General features: G+C 41.7%; 1 protein-coding gene across 2 annotated transcripts; it reads left to right on the top strand.

Moving 5' to 3' along the window:
- The first annotated feature begins 863 nt into the window (after positions 1-863).
- On the top strand, positions 864-11,138 carry rab5ab (RAB5A, member RAS oncogene family, b). Of its 2 annotated transcripts, none has more exons than XM_053612236.1 (6): positions 864-1,023; positions 4,809-5,027; positions 7,771-7,922; positions 8,110-8,232; positions 9,273-9,366; positions 10,091-11,138. In XM_053612236.1, the coding sequence occupies exons 2-6, from the start codon at positions 4,859-4,861 to the stop codon at positions 10,204-10,206; spliced, it is 654 nt and encodes a 217-aa protein (XP_053468211.1). In that variant the 5' UTR covers positions 864-1,023; positions 4,809-4,858; the 3' UTR covers positions 10,207-11,138. The 2 variants fall into 2 exon arrangements, with proteins under 2 accessions (XP_053468211.1, XP_053468213.1); XM_053612238.1 differs by having other exon boundaries at positions 885-1,035.
- Positions 11,139-20,778: the final 9,640 nt, after the last annotated feature.

Below are 20,778 nucleotides of genomic sequence, written 5' to 3'. Positions count from 1 at the left end.
TATATAATAGACTGGGCACATGATGGCTTAGTGGTTAGAACGTTCTCCCCACACCTCCAGGGTTGGGGATTCGATTCCCACCGTTGCCCTGTGTGTGCGGAGTTTGTATGTGCTTCCTGTGCTGTGAGGGTTTCCTCCGGATACTCCGGTTTCCTCCCCCAGTCCAAAGACATGCATAGTAAGCTGCTTGGCGTGTCCAAAGTGTCCGTGGTGTGTGAATGTGTATGTGATTGTGCTCTGTGATGGATTGGCATCCCATCCACGGTGTACCCCGCCTTGCGCCCAATGCGCCGTGGGATAGGCTCCAGGTTCAAGCGTGTGTAAACTTTTGAACCGGTTCATTTGTGTATTATTGTGTCTTGTGGACTATATGTAAACATCTTTTGTGTGAAATAGTGAATTCGGGGCATAACTTCATCAACTGTTGTTCATTCAGCCACATTAGTGAGGTCAGGCACGGAGTCAGGTGTTCAGTTGGGTCGAGATCCGGCCCCTGTGCAGGACACTTGAGATCTTCCACTCCAACTTTGGAACACCATGTCTTCATGGAGCTCGCTTTGTGCACAATGCCATGCCGAAACATGTTTGGGCCTCTTAAATATCCAGTGAAGGGAAATGATAAAGCTACAACACACAAAGACATTCTATACAATTGTGCGCTTCTGACAGCGTGGGTGTGATGCTCGGGTGTCCACAAACTTTTGGCCATACAGTCTGTTGTGTTATCTATTAATAATAATGGGCGGTTCGAAGAAAAAGTTATTAACCAATTAAAAAATATAGTAGCCGAGGCTCTGTGTTGTGATTGGTTCACGGGCGCTACTACGTCACCGCGTGTCAGTTCCAGTCACCCGATCTGTCAGGCAGATCTGCGGGGGAAGTTGCGCAAAAAAAAAGGAAAAGAAGAAAAAAAAAAAACAAGGAAGGAATTTAACTCTTGTTTTCTGCTTCTCGGGTTTCTCCTTAACTTCATCGCGAAGCGCCGCCGGAGCACGCTCTTTTTCTTTTAAAATCGGAAACCAGGTACTTCATGCGGTGAGCTCTTCTGTGTCTGTGGTGTCAGTTTGTTTGGTTTTTTAGCTTCATCATGGTTCAGCTCGCAGCTTTCGCTCTTTTTTTTTTTACCTAGCCGGTGGCTGGTTAGCATTGTTAGCATTATTAGCATGTCGTCGCCTAATAAACTCGAGGCCTGTCGCGTATTTTCTCTCATTATGTTCAGTTTAACGCGCAATAACTCTGTGGACGCGAGGGAATACGTTTCTTATGTATAAATATATATATATTTTTTAAGCTAAATCCATAACGCGTATGTCGGCCATATTTGTCGTCAGGAAGCTTACGCAGATAGCAATGATGCTAACTCGGTTTTGCTAGCTAGCAAAGGTTACACAATGGATGTTCTTGCGACATTCTGATTTGTTTGAAATGTAAACCCGTGTGTATACATATATATACATATAAGCATAATACACTGGGGTTTTTTTTTTTAATTTGTCGTCAAGTCGGTCAGAGCTAGCTAGCTAGCTAGTATGCTAGCCAGCCTCTGTGATGAGTCAAAACAAATGTTGGCCTGATGAAAACAAGGGCGAGCTAACACCATTATAATCGCCAGGTTGGGAATAAACTGACACATATCAGCTATTTAGTTATTATATAACGTTAATTACGTTGTACATTTTTTTAAATCTACTTAATTATGTCACTGGCATATTTTGTAAGATAGCGCGCGCGTGCGTTTTATTTGTTAATCATATGCCAGTGTTTGATCGTAAATCTGCTAGGAGCTGAAGTTGATTAGCCGAAGTTCATGTGCTTTACAGCTTATTAAAAAAACCCAGGAAAGCGTTATTTATAGCTATATACACGCATCCCAGTTTACTTTCAGTAGCTATTTCGTCACAACGGAAACGTCATGCGTTGTATAATGTATAATGGAGCTACAGTTAGGTAACTTAAGCAGTGTGGTCAACTCTCAGGTAGCTAAAGCTCGAGACGCAGCTGGAAGTCGCCCAACGGCGTCACGAGCTGATTTGCATATTAACTGCGACATAAAGAATAATTGCATATCAAAATGTAGTCTGTGAGAGAGGAAGAAGTTCTAAAGGTGCTAAGAATAGAACCTTAGAACAGAAAGAATACAGGAATAGTATCGATGTATAGAGAGATCATTTATAGTTATATGGTTATACAGACTGCGGACATGTTCACAAATTAGTCAAATCGATTATTTGTTTATTTACTAAATATGAAGAACTGTTTGCGAGCAAGCAGGAAATGGACATAAAGAACATGGTTATGGATGGAATGTCACGATGAGAATTTTAAGATGAAGAATAAAGAAGTGTGCAGGTTGGACAAACAGTTGTGATCGGGGATCGATCGTTTGGGAACGGCGGTGGTCGGGGATCGGTCGTTTGGGAACGGCGGTGATGGGGGATCGGTCGTTGGAAACGGTGTTGATCGGGGATCGGTCGTTTGGGAACAGGGCGACTCGGAGTTCGGCTGTTTGGGAACGGCGGCGGTCGGGGATCGGCCGTTTGGTAACGTCAGGGGTCGGGGATCGGTCGTTTGGGAACAGCGGGGGTCGGCCGTTTGGTCACGTCGGGGATCGGCCGTTTGGGAACGGCGGCGGTCGGCCTTTTGGGAATGGCTGCGGTCGGGGATCGGCTGTTTGGTAACGTCGGGGCTCAGCCGTTTGGGGGGGTCGGGGATCGGCCATTTGGGAACGGCGGGGATCGGCCGTTTGGGAACGGCGGCGGTCGGGGATCGGCTGTTTGGGAATGGTGGCGATCGGAGATCGGGAACAAATCAAGTACAGAAAGGTCAATCAAAAAGGCACTGGTCTTTTTTTATAAAAAATAGTGTCACTAAAAAGGTTTAAAATGTTACTAAATCTAGGGACAAAGTTGCTGAAGCAACCTTCACATACACCAGTAACTTTATTTAGGCGTAGTGTTGGCAACTTATTGATTTGTCACTAGATTTATTGCTAGCACAAATGTAAAAAATAAATAAAGTTGCTAAAGGCATCTTTAAAGTCAACAGATCTAGCGACAAAATCCCTAAGCTGCCAGCACTGACCCCAAGTGAAGTAGCTGGTGTATGGAACATTTGCAAACATTATATAATATCATATTTTGGCGAATCTGTGTTTTTTATTTTTCTTTTCCAAGGGTCATTTTCATGCTATTATTAATCAGTAATTGAGGCTCTGACACATTGCTCAAACAGTTTGATATACAGTGGATATATATACCACTTTCTCTAGAACTGATTATTAGCAGGTACGTAATAATGCAGTTCATTGGATTATTGCAACACAGTTTTCCAGTAATACAGTTTATTAGGTGATGGACAGCTTGTACCTGATAGCCAGGTATGCACCATTTTCATTTTCACTAGGCTCTGAGTATTGACTAATACCTGATACTGACCCATTAAGTACTGGTCAAACTGTCCTCTTAGTACCGTGCAAGCTTGAGCATCCTGCAGTCACGTCGGTCAACTTTACATGGTTTTTATGGCATAAAATGTCAGAAAACATGTTACACTTTAACAAAATATCATCAAGATACATGTCAGTATATTTAGTCGTACTAAAAGTGGCTATAAAAGGGTAATTTCGTGTTAAAAATGCACAAAACGTGTAATATTTCTACAGTAATCTAATATTTTGCTGGCATTTAAGAGGAAAGGAGAGAAAATAAGACGTTCAGAGCAGATACAGGTTTGAACAGTTATTCTGTGAGTAACAATGACTACGTTTACATGGACAGCAGTAATCTAATTATTGACCTTACTCTGAATAAGACAATATTGTGATTAAGGCGTTTACATGAGTCGCTTTTAGAATACTCCTTTCATGTACCCTTTTACATGTTATAGAACATAGTTCGATTAACGGCACACGTCATTACGTCACTGCGCCACGCCGTCCGACGTCCCTCCAGAATTTCACGTATCGACATACAGTTGGTCTTCGTTATGGTACCGTATAAAGTTTTGGGTGTTTTTATTTAAATTTTTTACGAACGCTTCAAGTGCAGTTAATTATTTGTCATACTGTACGTGCAAATAGACGACTGCTTGAAGCCGTGGGCTGTGTCCCAAACTGCATACTTACCTACTCTATAGTAGCCGTGATACATGTATTTCACCTACTACAGGCCTATAGTAGGCAAGTACGCGGTTTGGGACGCAGCCGTGCTCTCTTGTTTGCTGTAAAACGGTTGAGCACTGCCGTGTGTGTACGTGTCCTGTCGCAAACTGCAGTGAAAACTCTCACACGACGTTAATAGTGTGATTAAGCTGTGTACGTGTCTATAACGCACGTCGATAATGCGACTAAAACAGGAATACTCCACACATCTTCATTCGATTTGTGTTTACTTAATAGGATTAAGGTAATTAAAAATTGCTGTTTACATGGTAGTTTCTTAATCAGAGTATTGTCTTAATCGGGTTAATATTGGATTATTGTTGTCCATGTAAACGCACTGAGTGAGTTATATACCTGCAAGAAGAAAAAAAAAATTGATTAAAGTGTCACAAAATGATTAATGTATCTCATCACGATTATAAATTAAATTCTGGAGGGACAGAGAAGGATGAAGGAAGGCAGCATTATGTGAGACAAAATATATAAAAGTATGCAAACGCAATACAGGATTCATGTCGATTAAATAAAGCACGGCTAGCGATCCTGTAGACACGTTGCAGAAAGTCATTGATCCTACATGCGTTAGAGCTGTGACACCATCATTATGATCACCTGTGCTCCCCCCCCCCCCCCCCTTTTTTTTCTTCAGCGTTAAACAGATCCAACTCAAGTCCATAACAGGCGACTGGTGACTGGGTCATGGCAGGAAGAGGCGGTGCTACAAGACCTAACGGGCCGAACGCAGCCAGCAATAAAATCTGTCAGTTTAAACTAGTGCTGCTGGGCGAGTCTGCAGTGGGAAAGTCCAGCCTGGTGCTGCGCTTCGTCAAGGGCCAGTTCCATGAGTTTCAGGAGAGCACGATAGGAGGTAAGATCACTCCCGCATGAGAAATGAGGAAGTAATGCGTCGGTTTCGAGTCAGTTTCACAGAGGTAAACCTTTCTGCTCAGTTTCTCTCCCACGACAGACGTTCGGACAGAAAAAAAAAAAACACGTACGCACCAATAGACGTGTTGTAAACATGCCTGCTCACCTCTCAAACTGGCGAATACGCAGAGATGCGCCCAAGACCGCGAATCCTTACGATACGCCAGAGAAAGAGACGGCATGGAATGTTATTACTCTGAACAAACGGAGATGTTGGAGGTGTAACTGCTATATAATAAATACCAGTTCTTCCTTTTATTTGTTTGTTTGTTTGTTTATTTTCCAGAAAAGACCACAGATTACCCTCTTGTTAACACCGGCTCACGTTGACACGATGTGAAAATCACTGCTTCTTGTTTTCCTTTCCCATTTCCCGTCGAAGCGTATTCACCAGACGACGAGGCGTATTCACGCTCGCGACATTACGCGCTGAAAAGACCGATCTCTTCACACTATTTAAGATAACTTATTGGGCATTATACAGAGTGTTTTTAAAAAGTCAGGAACCAACGAGAGTAAAAACGAGATGTGTTTAATTTTGCTTTGCATGTTCGCGCTTCACGGCGGCTTAGTGGATAAAACGTTTGCCTCGCACCTCCAGGATTGAGAGTTCGATCACTGTGTTTGTGCCTCAGGGGGGTGTCCTCTGGGTACTCCGGTTTTCTCCCTTAAAGACATGCATTGTAGTGTGTGAGTGTGTGTGCCCTGTGTTGGGTTGGCACTCCATCCAGGGTGTCCCCTGCCTTGTCCCCCGAGTCCCCTGGGATAGGCTCCAGGCTTCCTGTGACCCTGTGTAGGCTGAGCGGTACAAAAAATGGGATGGATGTATAGATGTGCGGCCTTACGCTCTCTCTACACATTTACTGCGCTCAGTCACTCTATCATGTTTCTGTGGCTTTTGCTCAACATATTCAGATCGACATATTCGCTCAACATTTTCCCCTGATTTTTTTCAACACCCTGTATAAGGTATAAATTGGGCCAAATGAGTGTTTTAAAAAAATATATATATTGCAGGGTGTTTTCCCATATGCAGCATGTAGTCCTTTTGAACCCTGCTGCTTTTTTTCACCTCGGTCGACGTCGTTTAAGCAGGTGATAAAACGGCAATCCCACTCGGGTATGGATCGAGACAACCGGTCCATGATCATACGAGCGAGATCATATGCAGCCTCCATCCAGATCCAGGAGAACTCTGGGGCTGTTTGATTGCAGCGAGCAACACTTTGACTCTGAATTGACACGACTGCAGGAAGTGATGCAAACATTGTGTGTTTTGCGCTGCAGCGTTTTTATTCGTACGTGCAAGCTGCTAAACCGAGCCAACATACACAGCAGCAGTTGTGTGGGAATGAAAGGTGCTCTGGATATTTGTTCTAACAAACAATAAGAGAAAATAAGAGCTCTGGCTGTTTGTTCTCCATGCTCGGGTGCTTTATATGCGCACTTTTCCCGTCGTTGTATTTCTGAATAACGAGGATGTTTTCAGCTCTGCACATCCGCTAGCCAATTTTTTTTTTTGTTTGTTTGTTTGTTTTTTTGCTTTGTGGTTTGTGTAATTATGTACACTGTGAAACTATACCAAGCCAAGTAACAAAGAATCTCTGCAAACGGACTAATAGTTGTAAATGTGTCCCTGGATAATATCGTAAGGGGGTATAAATGTAAATATAAACTGTGGGAATCCAAATCCTATTTCCTGTGCTACAGTTTGGGTAATTCATTAGAGGTACACTACCGGTCAAAACGTTACACACTCATTCTTTATTTTTTGTATTTTTTTTCCCCTCCACATTTTAGAATAATAATAAAGTCATCAAAACTCTGGAGTAACACAAATGGAACTATGGGAAATTATGTTGTGATTCAAAAAAAAAAAAAAAAATCTAAAATATATCAAAATAATTTAGTATTTTAGCATCTTCAAAGTAGACATCCTTTATGCCTAGAATTTCCAGAAATGTATCCTTGGTGTTTTCTCAACCGGTTTCTTGAGGAATTTCCCTGAGATGATTTTTTTAAACAGTATTAAAGGAGTTCCCATCGACGCTGGACTCTTATCGGCTGCTTTTCGGAATATTTCGCTCCAAGTTGCTCGTTTAAAAAATAAATAAATAAGTTCATTTCTAATAGTTTTCTAATGAAAGAAATGAATACGTCGGCTCGATTATATTTTTGTCTACAACACCGATTTCACACATTTAATCACACACACACACACCTTCTCATGATCTTAAAAATCTTTTGATCTGAAACATTTCAGTCGCCTGTCCACAAACTTTTGGTAGACTGGTAGTGTTTGATCGTGATTGTTGCAAAGCGATGCGATATTGTGCTTAAGAATACTATAAAACACGAGAAGTAACCACGAACAGAAGTTTAATGCTGAAATTCCCCTGTAATCTGTGACACGCAGTTGTTCTTCCAGTCAGGAAATGCATGTTGGATGTTTTTTAAAAGTTTTTCACACGTGAAACCCACGTTCTGTGTAATTATGGATTACTGGGATTACGTATAAGTACCTGTTGTACTGCGTGTGAAGCCGTAGACCATCGAGTAAATATTTATAAGAAAGCTGAGAATGCTGTGTGTGGCCTCTCGGGTGCTCGTGTACTGGGACAACAAGCCGCAGGAATCTGACTCCACCTCTGTGTTGTTTTTGTTTTGGTTTTTTTTTCCTCCAGCGGCCTTCCTGACTCAGACGGTATGTCTGGATGACACGACGGTGAAGTTTGAGATCTGGGACACAGCCGGTCAGGAGCGCTACCACAGTTTGGCTCCGATGTATTACAGAGGAGCGCAGGCAGCCATCGTGGTGTACGACATCACAAACGAAGTGAGTCGGCGCTTGAAACGACCCAGAGGTTGCATTTTACATCACGCTAGCATGTTTGTCGTGTAATCGACTGGCTCGGCGCCAGGGGCACGAAGCACACTCAAGAACGCATAAGTAATGCAGTACGATCGATCAGGAAATGCTCTCTCATGTCTTCCTGTTTTATTTTTCCTCCTTCTTCTTCAAGGAATCATTTGCACGTGCGAAGAATTGGGTTAAAGAGCTTCAGAGGCAAGCCAGCCCTAATATCGTAATAGCTCTGGCTGGAAACAAAGCAGATCTTGCCAGCAAGAGAGCACTGGACTTTCAGGTTTGAGGTTTTTTTTTTTTTGTTTTTTTTCTCCCCCCCCTTTAACGTATGCACATTCACCATGATTATTTTCTTTTTCACTTCCTCAGTTAAGTACAAATCAAATCATGATCCTCATTCTTTAAAGTTGATCCTATCTTGTTTAGTGCCTTACATTCCAGCATTTTAAAAAGACCCGTTGTATATGGTTTGCTTCCACATCATCACATGACTCATCTCATAATTAACACGCTATCGGTACACGACCGTGCTTGCTGTGGTTCGTCTGTTCTAATAAAATATATATATATATATATATATATATATATATTCGTTTAATTGCGATAGGGATCATCTGCTTCTAGCTCTGTTCAGATCTGCCAAGTCGCAAATATTTTTCTAATGCCGCCAGCCCCCATCCGTACAGATAGCGAATGCAGACGGGTGTTTTGTTTTTTTGTTCAGTTTGACTTCTGAGTACTTAAAGTCTGATATTTTTATATTCTGTTATCTGATTGCGACTTGAAGTAGAAACCGAACGTTTCTTTTTGTTCGACTGTGCTCAAGCGTGAAAGTGTCAGACTTTTGAAAAGTGCACCTTTGCGTTGTTTACATTTTACTACTGCAGTTTTTTTTCCTAGTTGAGTTCTGAGTACTTGCGTTATTTATCGGTTGTGTTATCTATTGACTGCTGATCACAACTTTTAATATTTAAAATAAAGTTTAACTCGGGTTTTACCGACCATTTTGACAATGCACTATTGTGTTTCAAATTGAGCAGTTAGATTCCAGAGGCTTGTTAAAAATAAATAAATAAATAAAATTTGGGAAGAAGATGGCGAGTCAGATCGTCTATCGTGATTGGTGTTTAAAAAAAAAAAAAAAAAAAATTTCACATCACTATCTTTTTTTATTATTATTATTTCTTTTGGGAAGATCGCCCACCCCTGGTATTAAGGGTAGGTTTGTAATCAAGAGCATTGCTTTGTTTCATTATTTTCTAGTATGACGGGTTGTTTTTTTTTTTTTTTTTTTCTTTGTTTCCTTTTTTCTGCTTGCAGGATGCACAGTCTTATGCAGATGACAACAGTTTGCTTTTCATGGAAACGTCAGCGAAGACGTCGATGAACGTGAACGAGATCTTTATGGCTATCGGTATGTATTTGCAGGAATTTATCCGGATGCGTGCAGTCGAATAAGGACCAAAACACTCGGGTGTGTGCTGTTGTAGGAAATGAATCAAGGATGCGGCGATGTGACTCGGCTTATAGTGACAGACCCGAGTTATAGTTGCCGACCCCAAAATGTTTGTATAACAGCATCCCGAAGTGTTTTTTTTTATTTTTTATTCCTCTTACACCACGGCGGTTTGCCAACGATTACAATTTTTTAACGTTTATTATAGAATGCCCTCATACTTTTTAATTCATGCATAGTTAATGTTTACGATTAATGCTGCGGAGCGTCTGCAAAACAAGTTAGTTCCTGTTATGGGAGCTATACTGTTGTTCCCTCACCAGCCTTTTTAAAAAAAAATATTTTTTTTTTAAATAAGACAAAAGAAATCCCACAGCTCGTCATATTACAGAGGAACCAGAAAACACAAACCTTTCTTTCGTGAACGACGTTAAGCTCGTTCCCACCGAGGGTCTGGCTGTGTACTTTGTATAGTGATCTGAGGAGGTGTATTCAGGCTCTAAGCATCAAATAATTGCTAGCTCCAAGTAGCTCCAGTGCCACGTGAGACACCAAACATGTCTGATTAACTACATTAAGCTGCACATGGTAAGATTGTGTCGATTCTAGCCAAAATGGTTCCTTATGGAACTAGCATCAAAAAATATATATATATATATATAAATTTTTTTTTCCATTACAGCAAAGAAACTCCCCAAGAACGAGCCACAGGCACCCGGATCGAGTGCAGGCCGAAATCGAGGAGTGGACCTGGCAGAGACAGCACAGCCTGCCAAAGGGCCATGCTGCAGCAACTAATCACCAAACGCACACATTCTCACCTCCCAACTAACTCTGCATCACTTCTGGACATGGGGCGCATCCTTCCAAACCTCGCTCCCTGGAACTGCTAAAGACTCTGTATAGCTCTGTTTCTAATACTGTTTTTTTTTTTGGTTTCTTTTTTTATTTTTTAAGCAAATATAAGTACTTCAGTATAATGGATGCATGTATCACTACAAAGCCTAAATACACATTTTTAACTTAACACAGGGGGAAAGTTAACTAGGTCGAATGAGAGAGAGGAAAAACGAAAGCTTAATCGTGTGTGTGTGTGTGTGTGTGTGTGTGTGGGGGTGCGTGCATGTTGTATAGTGTCGTATTAAGGATGTGGAGGCACAGTAATATGTCCTGACGGGGTTTGGTGGCTGTTGAATGCTCGTATTTGCAGCTAAGTCGAGCCGTACGTGCAGATTTCAGCGTGTTCGAGTGCCATAGCGGTGAGACGATTAAATCAAAACAACCGTGGCGGTCTGACCAAGAACAAACCTGATCCTAGTCAAAGATGCTACCTAAACGATCACCGTAATATGTATAAACGATGTAGAGAGAAGCTGGCTTTTGTATGTTTTGACTGTTAATCTGGTCCAATAATTCCCACGTTTAAAACAAAAATCGCTCATTCACTAGTAAAGCGTCCAGGATCCGTAGAACCTCTTACTTTAATATTTAATATTGACCATTTTGGTGCCCAAGTGCAGTTCTTCAACGGGAAGTCACTTTCCCCCACCCATCTCGCTGACTTTCGGTTGAATCTCAGCTCGGATATCGGGTCGCTTAAAAAGAATCGGACGGATGCAAAATCGAACCTCTGTTTATCCGAGCTATTTGTTGTGTACCTATTAGAGAGCGGTTATCGTTCTGTCTAAGAATCCACTGTCTTCTTGGAAATGATTAAAGTATTGCTGGCTGATGGCCTGATTGAGTCTGTTACTGTCCTGAACAGACAGCGCTGAGCTGATCTGACCAATGGCTGTGTCTTCTGAGGGAAATGAATAAACCGAGGATGGCGATTACGTTCTATCCTGCTGTACGGACGAACTACTGTCGACAGAGTTACGTGTCGGCGTTACATACGTTAACACGAAAGAACAGTAGATAATAATAATAAAAAGTCTCCATTCCCTCAGTCTTTTGAGCTACAGTCTCCTTCATAAATGTCACATAATTCTTCATCGTGCATGGCTGATGCATTATTACGATGCAGTGTAGTACAGCTGCGAAAAACTAAAGCTTTGAAGATTATTGATTCATCTTTTGGAATATATTCTGGTCATTGAAGGCGTTAGTGCCCAGTGGTAGAACAATTTCAACGTGTCAAGGTAGAAACTCGGTATATCTCCATCTTAAATACTATTATATGAACTATTTGCCATGATGGACCGTATGTATGCACTCTTTTTTTTGTTCTTTGTTTCTTTCTTTTTTTTTTTTTTTTGTACAGTTCCCTTTAAATAAGAGTTTTCTTTACACAAATTAGCCAAATAATGTTTTGACGGTTATCGTCTTTTTTTTTTCTCTTCTTTTTTTTTTTCTTTTTTTTCCCCTTGTATGTAGTGTTATTAACAAATCAACTTGACATTTAACCCATGGTCTGTCTAGTGCTTCTTTTGAGATGCTAAATGTTTGTTTTTTTTTTCTATTGAGATACTATCAAGTTGCACAAAATATGAGTTGTATTTTTAAAATAAGTCATTATGAGATGATGATTACCTGCCTGGTGTCTCTGCAGTGTGATCAAGCTGAAATGGACCACAGTGGGCTTGATTAGCTGTGCTGCTAAATTGCCGCAGGTAGCTGAGGTAATTAATTAGCAGCCATCTGAGAGCTGAAAAGGATTGAGTGATATAACAGCATTAACACTGAGGGACTGATTGGTATTTTTTTTTTTTTTTTTTTTTTTTTTTTTTTTTTTTTTTTAAATGTCCAGGTACTAGTTAATATTTCCAATAAAGGGGGTGAATTGTATACAATTATATGTGGTGTGGATATTTCATTCAGATCACAATATCACTCGGTTTGTGTGGTTATATTAAGTAGAAATGGACAATGCTGTTGCACAGAACCGAGAACAATGTTCTCTTTGAACCAACAGCCACAGCTGCTGACGCAAGATCGTGATAGATTCCCTTTGCAAGGCTGCAGTCTTCTGGGTCCTTCTCAATAACCTGGCTCTAGCTTTTCCTTAACATTCTGCAAACCCGTGTCTTCTCTTTCTGCCAGTCTAGAGACCTTGTGAGATCTTTTAACAAGTTTCTGGTTCTTAATACCTACTGCTAATAAAGAGCTCCGCACAGGCCTCTGAAGGGAGGACTCTGGAGGGATGGTTTCTCCCTTGGAGATCTTGTTGTAGGGCACTACAATCACAGGCGACTGGAGCCCGTTCTTTGGAGGGATGGTTTCTCACTTGGACATGCCATTGTAGGGCTCTACGATCGCAGGCCATGGTCTGGAGGGATGATTTCTCCCCCCCCTGAGATTTTGTTGTAGGGCACTACGATCACAGGCGACTGGAGCCCGTTCTCTGGAGGGATGATTTCTCCCTTGGAGATCTTTTAGGGCACTACGATCACAGGACACTGAAGGCCATGCTCTGGAGGGATGATCTCTCCCTCTGAGATCTTGTAGGGCACTACCATCACAGGCCACTAGAGGCCATGGTCTGAAGGGATGGTTTCTCACATGGAGATGCTATTGTAGGGCACAGGGATCACAAGCTACTGGAGGTCGGGTTCTGATGGAATGGTTTCTCACTTGGAGATGCTATTGTAGGGCACCACGATCACAGACCCCTGAAGGCCAGGCTCTGGAGGGATCATTTCTCACTTGGAGATGCCATTGTAGGGCACGCGGAACATGCCTCAGTGTGCTCCCCAGCAAGGCATCCGTCACTTCATTCAGCCTCTCGGAAGAAGCTAAAGCTCCAGCTGACGTCTGGCATCTTCTCCAGTGTCATCTAAGTGCGGAAAACCATGTTTATTTAAGCGAGGAACTCCAGCTCAAATTGGCTCTAGGGACAGCAAAAGATCTTGCAGCTAATCCAGCTGAACAGGAAGTTCCCCGGTCACAGTTCCTGTAGCAGCCCTGCCAGGAAATATATAAACGGTTTTAAAGAAGCTGAACCCTTCTTTCCCCTTTGTGGTTCTCAGTCATGACCAAGGCATTTTCCATGAACTTTTTTCACTTCTCTGACATGCAATCAAGAACTCTTACACTTGCATGGCTGAACATCGCATTCAACATCATCTTCATGCTGGAGGGAAACGCTGAAGCATCTATGTTCTTGGGCAAGCCATGCAGAGCCACTAGCCCGGAGTTGAAGTCCAGGTGCCACTTCCAGAGAAAAGATGGCATACGTATTCCTGAAGACAGTTCCTTTCCCATTCAAGAGCATCAAGAGCTTTCTCGTTTCATTGGGAAGCAAAGGAATTGTGTCGCCACAGATCTAGACAAACCCTAGACCCTTGAACATCAGATCTTTACTATACATTTGTGGATGGCAAAAATGCATGTTATATCAAAGCAATTCAGACAATCCCCACTTTGTTTTCCATTAAGTACATTTAGAAATACTTCAGAAATCAAGTCCAAGCCAAGAACTGCTTCAGCAAAACAAAGAGCCTGCTATCATCCTTCAGCAAAGCCACCATTCATTTCAGACTTCAACAGGCCTGTGGTTAGTGCATACCATGTTTTCCTTCTGCTTTTGAAGTCCTCAAGTGCCACTTGGATGGATGTTGGCTGTTTACTCATCTCCCCTTAGCAACCGGTCTCCTTAGCAACTATGACAAATATGGGAACTGTGACAAAAGCTCTGCAGCTGGTTAAACAAAGCCGGCCAAAATCTAGCAGTGCAGACAAATCAAACCCTTTGAGTGCTTTTAGGCATGACCAAGTATGAAATGCGATATTTCTTTCTTTTTTCCTGATGATTTCGCAGTCAGGTCAGGGTGCATCCAATCACGATCGCATTTGGTTTTGGGGATGCGCAGATTGTTTTTATTTAAAAAAATTTTTTTTTTAATGTATTTGCACGTCATAATCTGTAGTAAATTGCATGTTCACAAGCAAAAATATAGGAAAATCCATCAATAATAATTCCTATGAATAGTAAAAAAAAAAAAAAGAATAACACTGTCGCATTGATGTATTTATGCTTAGCCGTGTTCCTGCTTGTTAACCGCTAGATGGCAGCACTGTACTTTATGTAGATATTTGGTACACCATTTGGTTCCACATACAGAAGAACATGCCAGATGAAAAGAGGAAATTACTAGAAGGAAATTTGCACAATTTGACAATACTGTACATGATGCCAAATCAGATCAAGACCATGGTGTACTTTTTTTTCCATTTTTTCCCCCAATATAATTATGTCCCATCAGCCAGAATCAGCACATTTGGATGCGCAAATTACTCTCAAGCTTTTGTGGGTACCTCAAATCAAAATCAGTGTCTATGCAAATCAGATCCGACCCAATTTACATCACTCCATACACCGTATTCCTGTATCAGGCCTTCCTACAGATCTTCTGATGCTAATTTTGCACCTTTTTTTTTTATGATCAAAACAAAAATGTGACCCCTTGGAATCGTGTCCTCTTATCTGTCTGGATCTGATGAGTCCCCACTCGTCCCACCTGTCGCTAAGAGTACTAAGATGACACGTCACTGACAGTCCCATTAAGATGATAAGTCAGCTGCTGCATTCATTACTGTCAGTCCTCTCGACTCTGGATGGAGAAAACCAGTGAGATGGCGGTCATGGTGGTTCTGGAGACCTAAAGTGTGTTTCTCACACCAGGGACAGACTTTCAAGCTTTCCATGAGCTTAAGGTAAAACATCCACCCTGAATGGCTTGTATATCGGTATTTATAATCAATATGTTGTCTTCAGCTTTGCGAACCGTTTGAGTTTAAACTTCTTTACCATGCCTTTTCAGTATTTTCAGTTTCCTACATTACCCACGATGCAGTTTGACTACCAGGTGATAGTAATGCAATGAGATTTAGCCCTCGGCTCTTTCGTGGTTTAGTCTGTCTACCTGTCTCACCTCCTGATCTGTACACTTCCAAAGCTTCAGATTTCATGAGAATACTACCATCAATGCCACCAGATTAATGATAACCAGATTATCCTGATCTGAGCTGTGGTGGATCCAAAGCCTTTCTTGGGTCTGAGATTGCTGTCCAATAGCTTTACAGCAGTCGTCTACCTTTCTGAAGACTTTAGCTCCAATCATAAGCGTGCCCACCTGACCATCTAATCACTGCCTTGAGAAGTTCTTCATGAAGTAAAATGGAGATGAAACCTGCAGGAAGGTAGATCTCCAGGAAGAGGGTCGGTGACCATTGCTTTTATCACGTTCATAGATTATAGTGAGTCCCACAGTGTACTAAAGCACATCGATGTAATGGAAGTCTGTGTGGACGAGAGACTTCAGTTCCGATGCAAAAGTAACGACGCAACTGTCGAGAACTTTCAACAGATGGAAAATAATTCGTTTCTTGCACTGAACTGCACCTCCAAACCCACAGCTAGATTCAATTAATTCTCACCAAGGCTCCTTTTTCAGAGGTAATTGATACGAGTGGTCTTAATAATAACGAAGCCCGACTCCAGTTTGCTGAGTGCATGCTACATTACCTCCAAGTCAACCTGAAATGAAATCCTTTCGTGCTGTTATTAATTACCTTCCACTAAGCGTACAGTCAATTCCCGCCAGACTCGATCTCTGGCTCCTCTAAGTCAACACCAGCGATCATCTCTATTTTTCTTGCTTAAAAGTAAACTTGGCCTCGTGTATTAGCTATAATAATTGTCTTTGAACACATCACATACTGTGTGTCATTTACTGAATAATGACAGTCATTAGTAGAGCAGCAATCTCTCAAATACCCATGAAGACTCCTGATAAAGTCTCAGATGGACATTTTGTGCTCTATTCATGAAACCGTGCTCATAAAAAAAAAGGTTCCTTAAGCGTTCTTATATGATTAATTGTTCTAACATCCTAAAGGAGTTCTACTTAGAAATTTTATACAAAAACGATGCCTTCTCTTGTAGCGTTCTACATGAAAGCCCAGGTGGACAAACCAAAGAACCTTCCGGATGATAGACTGAACATTACGTATAAGATTGGAACTGGGAATCCAACAATTTTCAGGTTCTTGGCAATGTGGGGAACCTTTAAAGGAACTATGTAGACCTCTATGGTAAAACCCTTTTAGGATGCTAAGAACCCTTATTTACTCAATGAACATATAAAAGGTGTAGTTATCCTAGGTTACTGAACCCTTTAGGTGCTAGAACTCGAGATAGAGATGTTTTTATAATCTTCAAAAGTCATTCTTAGAAGGTTCTAGTCTAGTCCTATCTAAACATTTATCTCCTACCAGAAAAGGTTCCAAGTAGTACCCTTTTAGATGGCTAAAGGCCTTTTATTATCCAGTGAACCCCTAAAGAAACTTTGAAGAACAATTACTGAAATATTCATCCTATAAAGGCCAAACGGGTGCCTAGCCTGTTTAAGGGTTTCACCAGTGGTGCAAAAACCAAAGGACTCTTTAGTTTCTGGAATGAAATTAGTCTTAGTCTTCCAATGTGATACAGAATAAGTCTCTTTTGGGAAAGCTTTACATCTTCTATGTAGAACCCTATGAGTTTTCTAATCAGAAAGGGTTCCATGTAGTACCTTATAATGAGGTTAAGAACCCTTAATCAGGGTTAAACCCTTAACTGCTTATGGTGCATCCCAGACTTCACATTTGATGGTTCCACTGTGCTAACCCTTCACTACATTGGAGGATGAGAAGCACTGTGTATGCTCTTGGGTTCGCAAATCATTCTAAGGATGGTTACTGGTTCTAGATATCTATAGGGATCATACAATGGTTCTTTAAGGGTTTCCACCAGACTGACAGCAGGCAAACCAAAGATTTGAAGTGGGGATCCAGGCATTTTTAGATTCCAACGTGGTATCGTTGGAATAGATTCCAGAATGTGTCCCTCTAATGGAAGTTCTATGTAGAACCCTGCAACCATGTGTTTAAGAACCCTTGTAGTTGTAATATATTGCTGAAAAGTTCATCCTGTAATGGCAGGTGCATCCCATTACATATGGATGGTTCCACTATACCAACTCGTCCCTGTATCGGAGAACGAGAAGCACTGTGTTTGCTATCGGGTTCCCAATGGTTCGATGGTGTTCATCCTTATCTATCAGTCAGCTAACTCCTATGCTATGGAAATTCTGCATGTATTCTGTTAACTTCAGATGTCAGAAGTTTTCCAAAAGTCTTCTAAACTGCGCAAGTGTTGCAGTCTACTGAGTCACCTTTATTATCAGGTCATTCACATTCCTTCCGCAGATAGTACCTCACTCCCAAGAGAACTGGAGGGGGGTGTGGGGGGGTCAAATTGAGACTGCACCCCTCTGTCAGCATGATCCATGAAATTGCTCCATTTCCTGCAGGAGATTCGTGTGATGCATTGCACGCTGCAGGCTTTTACAGCTCCGGGCTATCTAGCACAAAGAGTGCAATATGAGCAAAGAAAACCCCAGTCCTCCTCTGATGGAATGCTAATTACTAACTACATTCCTCTTGATCAGAAGCTCAAGAATGACTGAAGGTGTGAATTTGCCATCCATCCATTCACTGGGAGGAATTTCTGCCACCCTGTGTAGTTCCATTATATATATTTCCCTTTTTCCCCCGCATACTCTCGCTCTCAGGCTCTTGAAAAGAAAGGACAGAGATTCAAGCCAAGGTGTTGAATGAAATGTAGGGAGAAAACGCACCAGAATGTACTCTCCGAGACTTTGCACTGGAGTGTGTCATTTCGCAGTGCTGAGCTTGAAATGATGACTCATTGAGAAAGCTTTCCAAGTAAGTATCAGTCAGTACGTTTACATGGATGACAATAATACGATATGAACCCGATTAAGACGATACTCTGATTAAGAAACTAGCATGTAAACAGCGATTTTTAATGACCTTAATCCGACTAAAGTCATACTCGAAGTAAACACAAATGGAATGAAGACGTGTGGAGTATTCCTGTTTTAGTCGCATTATCGACGTGCGTTACGGACACGTACACACCTTAATCACACTATTAACGTCGTGTGGGAGTTTTCACCGCATTGTGCGACAGGACACGTACACACACGGCAGCGCTCGACCGTTTGACGGCAAACAAGAGAGCACGGCTGCGTCCCAAACCGCGTACTTACCTGCTATAATAGTAGGAGATATACACGTGTATATAGTAGGCAAAATACATGTATCTCTATATACTATATAGTAAGTAAGTATGCGGTTTGGGACGCAGCCCACGGCTTCAAGCAGTCGTCTATGTGCACGTACAGCATGACAAATAATTAACTGCACTTGAAGCTTTCGTAAAAATAAAAAATAAACACACCCAAAACTGTATACGGTTCCATAACGAAGACCAGCTGTATGTCGATACGTAAAATTCTGGAGAGGACGTCAGACGGCATGGCACGGTGACGTAATGACGTGTGCTGTTAATCCATCTACGTTCTATAACACGTAAAACCTGAACGTGAAAGGAATATTCTAAAAGCGACTCATGGAAACACCTTAATCAGAATATTGTCTTATTCAGAATAAGGTCAATAATTAGATTACCGCTGTCCATGTAAACGTAGTCAATATTAAAGAAGCTGGAGGAATTTTCCATTGTCCAGCTGCATTTCTACCAATTTAGCAGCTACAGGTTATAAACCCGATAAACCCGGATTAAGAGCATCCGGGTTCAAAATTTTACATAACCGGCAAATTGATCTTTACACGTTTTGGTCACGTTAATGGAAATCTCCACCCTGAAACACATTAAATATGTTTCTATTGAAATATTTGACATTTATTATCAAATCATCTGGTGCTGATTTGTTGGTGCTACATTTCCGCTAACATCACAGCTAGATATTGTTCTAGCTAGTACAGTTTTTAAACAGTGTTTCATAGTAGGGGAAAAAAAAAAAAATCAAACTCAAACATTAGGGCTAAGGGTCAGGTTTCAGGTTTCTCACTCACCATTTTCCAGCCATGTTCACCAAATAAAATGAGAACTCCGATAAGAATTAGTGGGGACATTGATGCAAGCGTTGGATTGATGCAAGCGTTCCAGAGTGTAGTACAGCTCTCGATAGCACCGAAAGACTCGGCGCAGCTATAGTTAGCGCGATGCCATCGATGGCCGTATTAGCATGAGCTTTGACGCTTTGCAAGCTGAGTGTACGGATGAGGAGATGAGAGAGCTGGACAGACTAAAGGACGAAAGCGCTGCTGCATCGTTGTCTTGAGATAGCGATGACACCAGGCCTAAATCTCGCGATCTGCAGGTGATAAAACTGTTAAGCAAGTAAACCGATAATAAAAAAAAAAAAACATCAACTCAAAATTTGATTAGAATGTTTTTTTTTTATACACAACTGAAGATCATATAAGGATTATAAATATTAATATGCAAGTCGTTCAGGGTGGATTTTTTCTTTATCGGTTGCATACGGCGGTCTAAAAGCTGCTCAAGCACTACGTATACATTTTCCACGAGTCGAAGCTGCAGAGCATTATTAAGATCACTAATAATAATTTCGGCTGGTTAGTCTGTACATGCTAGGCAGTGAAATCGTTATGGTTCAGCGTGCACATCGCGTGAGATGCCTTTTCTGTCACATCAACAAAGAAGGTGCTCTGGCTAGTACTTAGCTTAGCTGGGATATTTGGGGGAATTTGGAGAATCATGTGAGTTTGATTTGTGCAACCAATAGATAAGCTGGCCGTACCTTTAAAAAGCCGAGGTCAGAGCACTTAACGTGGTTTGGCCTACCTAAAATGTTGCTTCCTCAGCTGGCTAGGATGCTATGTGTGCATATGTGTGCGTGCACACTGACAGCTTCCTGGAACAGCAGAGCCCGTCCCACATACAGATGTTGGTGATTAGTAGTTCATAAATAAGTTATGGACGCACGACGGCGCCAGCAATCCCATTCAGCAACTCCCGCTATCTGCTCACCAGACTAACGTCTCGGCTGGGTTTGGAGCGTGCACTAGCGAGACTTTTCCCCTCGGTCTTCTTCAGGCAAGGATAAGTCATAATGGGATATTTACGCAAGACGAGGGAGAGAGTTCAAGTGTAGGTCCATAGAGGGAACAGCTGAGTTCATTCAACACCTGGAGACTTGTGGGATTTTGACAAATGAGGCTTGCACTCTCACCGAAGCACCAGGGATTGATAGCAGGTTTTTAGAGGGAATGCTTGGTTTCGGGGTGAATTATGAAATTCGTGTTTATTTGTTCTCTCGTGGTTCAAAATTAGGATTAATTGATCGGATAATAATTTGCGCCTCGTTTTCAATAACAGCATTTCGTGCGACAGAAAGATTCCGATATGGAAACAGGACACATGGGGATATTTCGTAACTATCATTCATCAAAACATAGTGTGTGTGTGTGTGTGTGTGTGTGTGTGCGCGCCTGTGTGAATTTGTAGAAGGATTTGTTTTTGGTATAAACAAG

The sequence above is a fragment of the Ictalurus furcatus genome, chromosome 23, assembly GCF_023375685.1.
Source record: "Ictalurus furcatus strain D&B chromosome 23, Billie_1.0, whole genome shotgun sequence".
NCBI classification, from domain to species: Eukaryota; Metazoa; Chordata; class Actinopteri; order Siluriformes; family Ictaluridae; genus Ictalurus; species Ictalurus furcatus.
The sequence above is the reverse complement of the archived record's forward strand: the minus strand, read 5'-3'. Positions and strand labels throughout refer to the sequence as shown.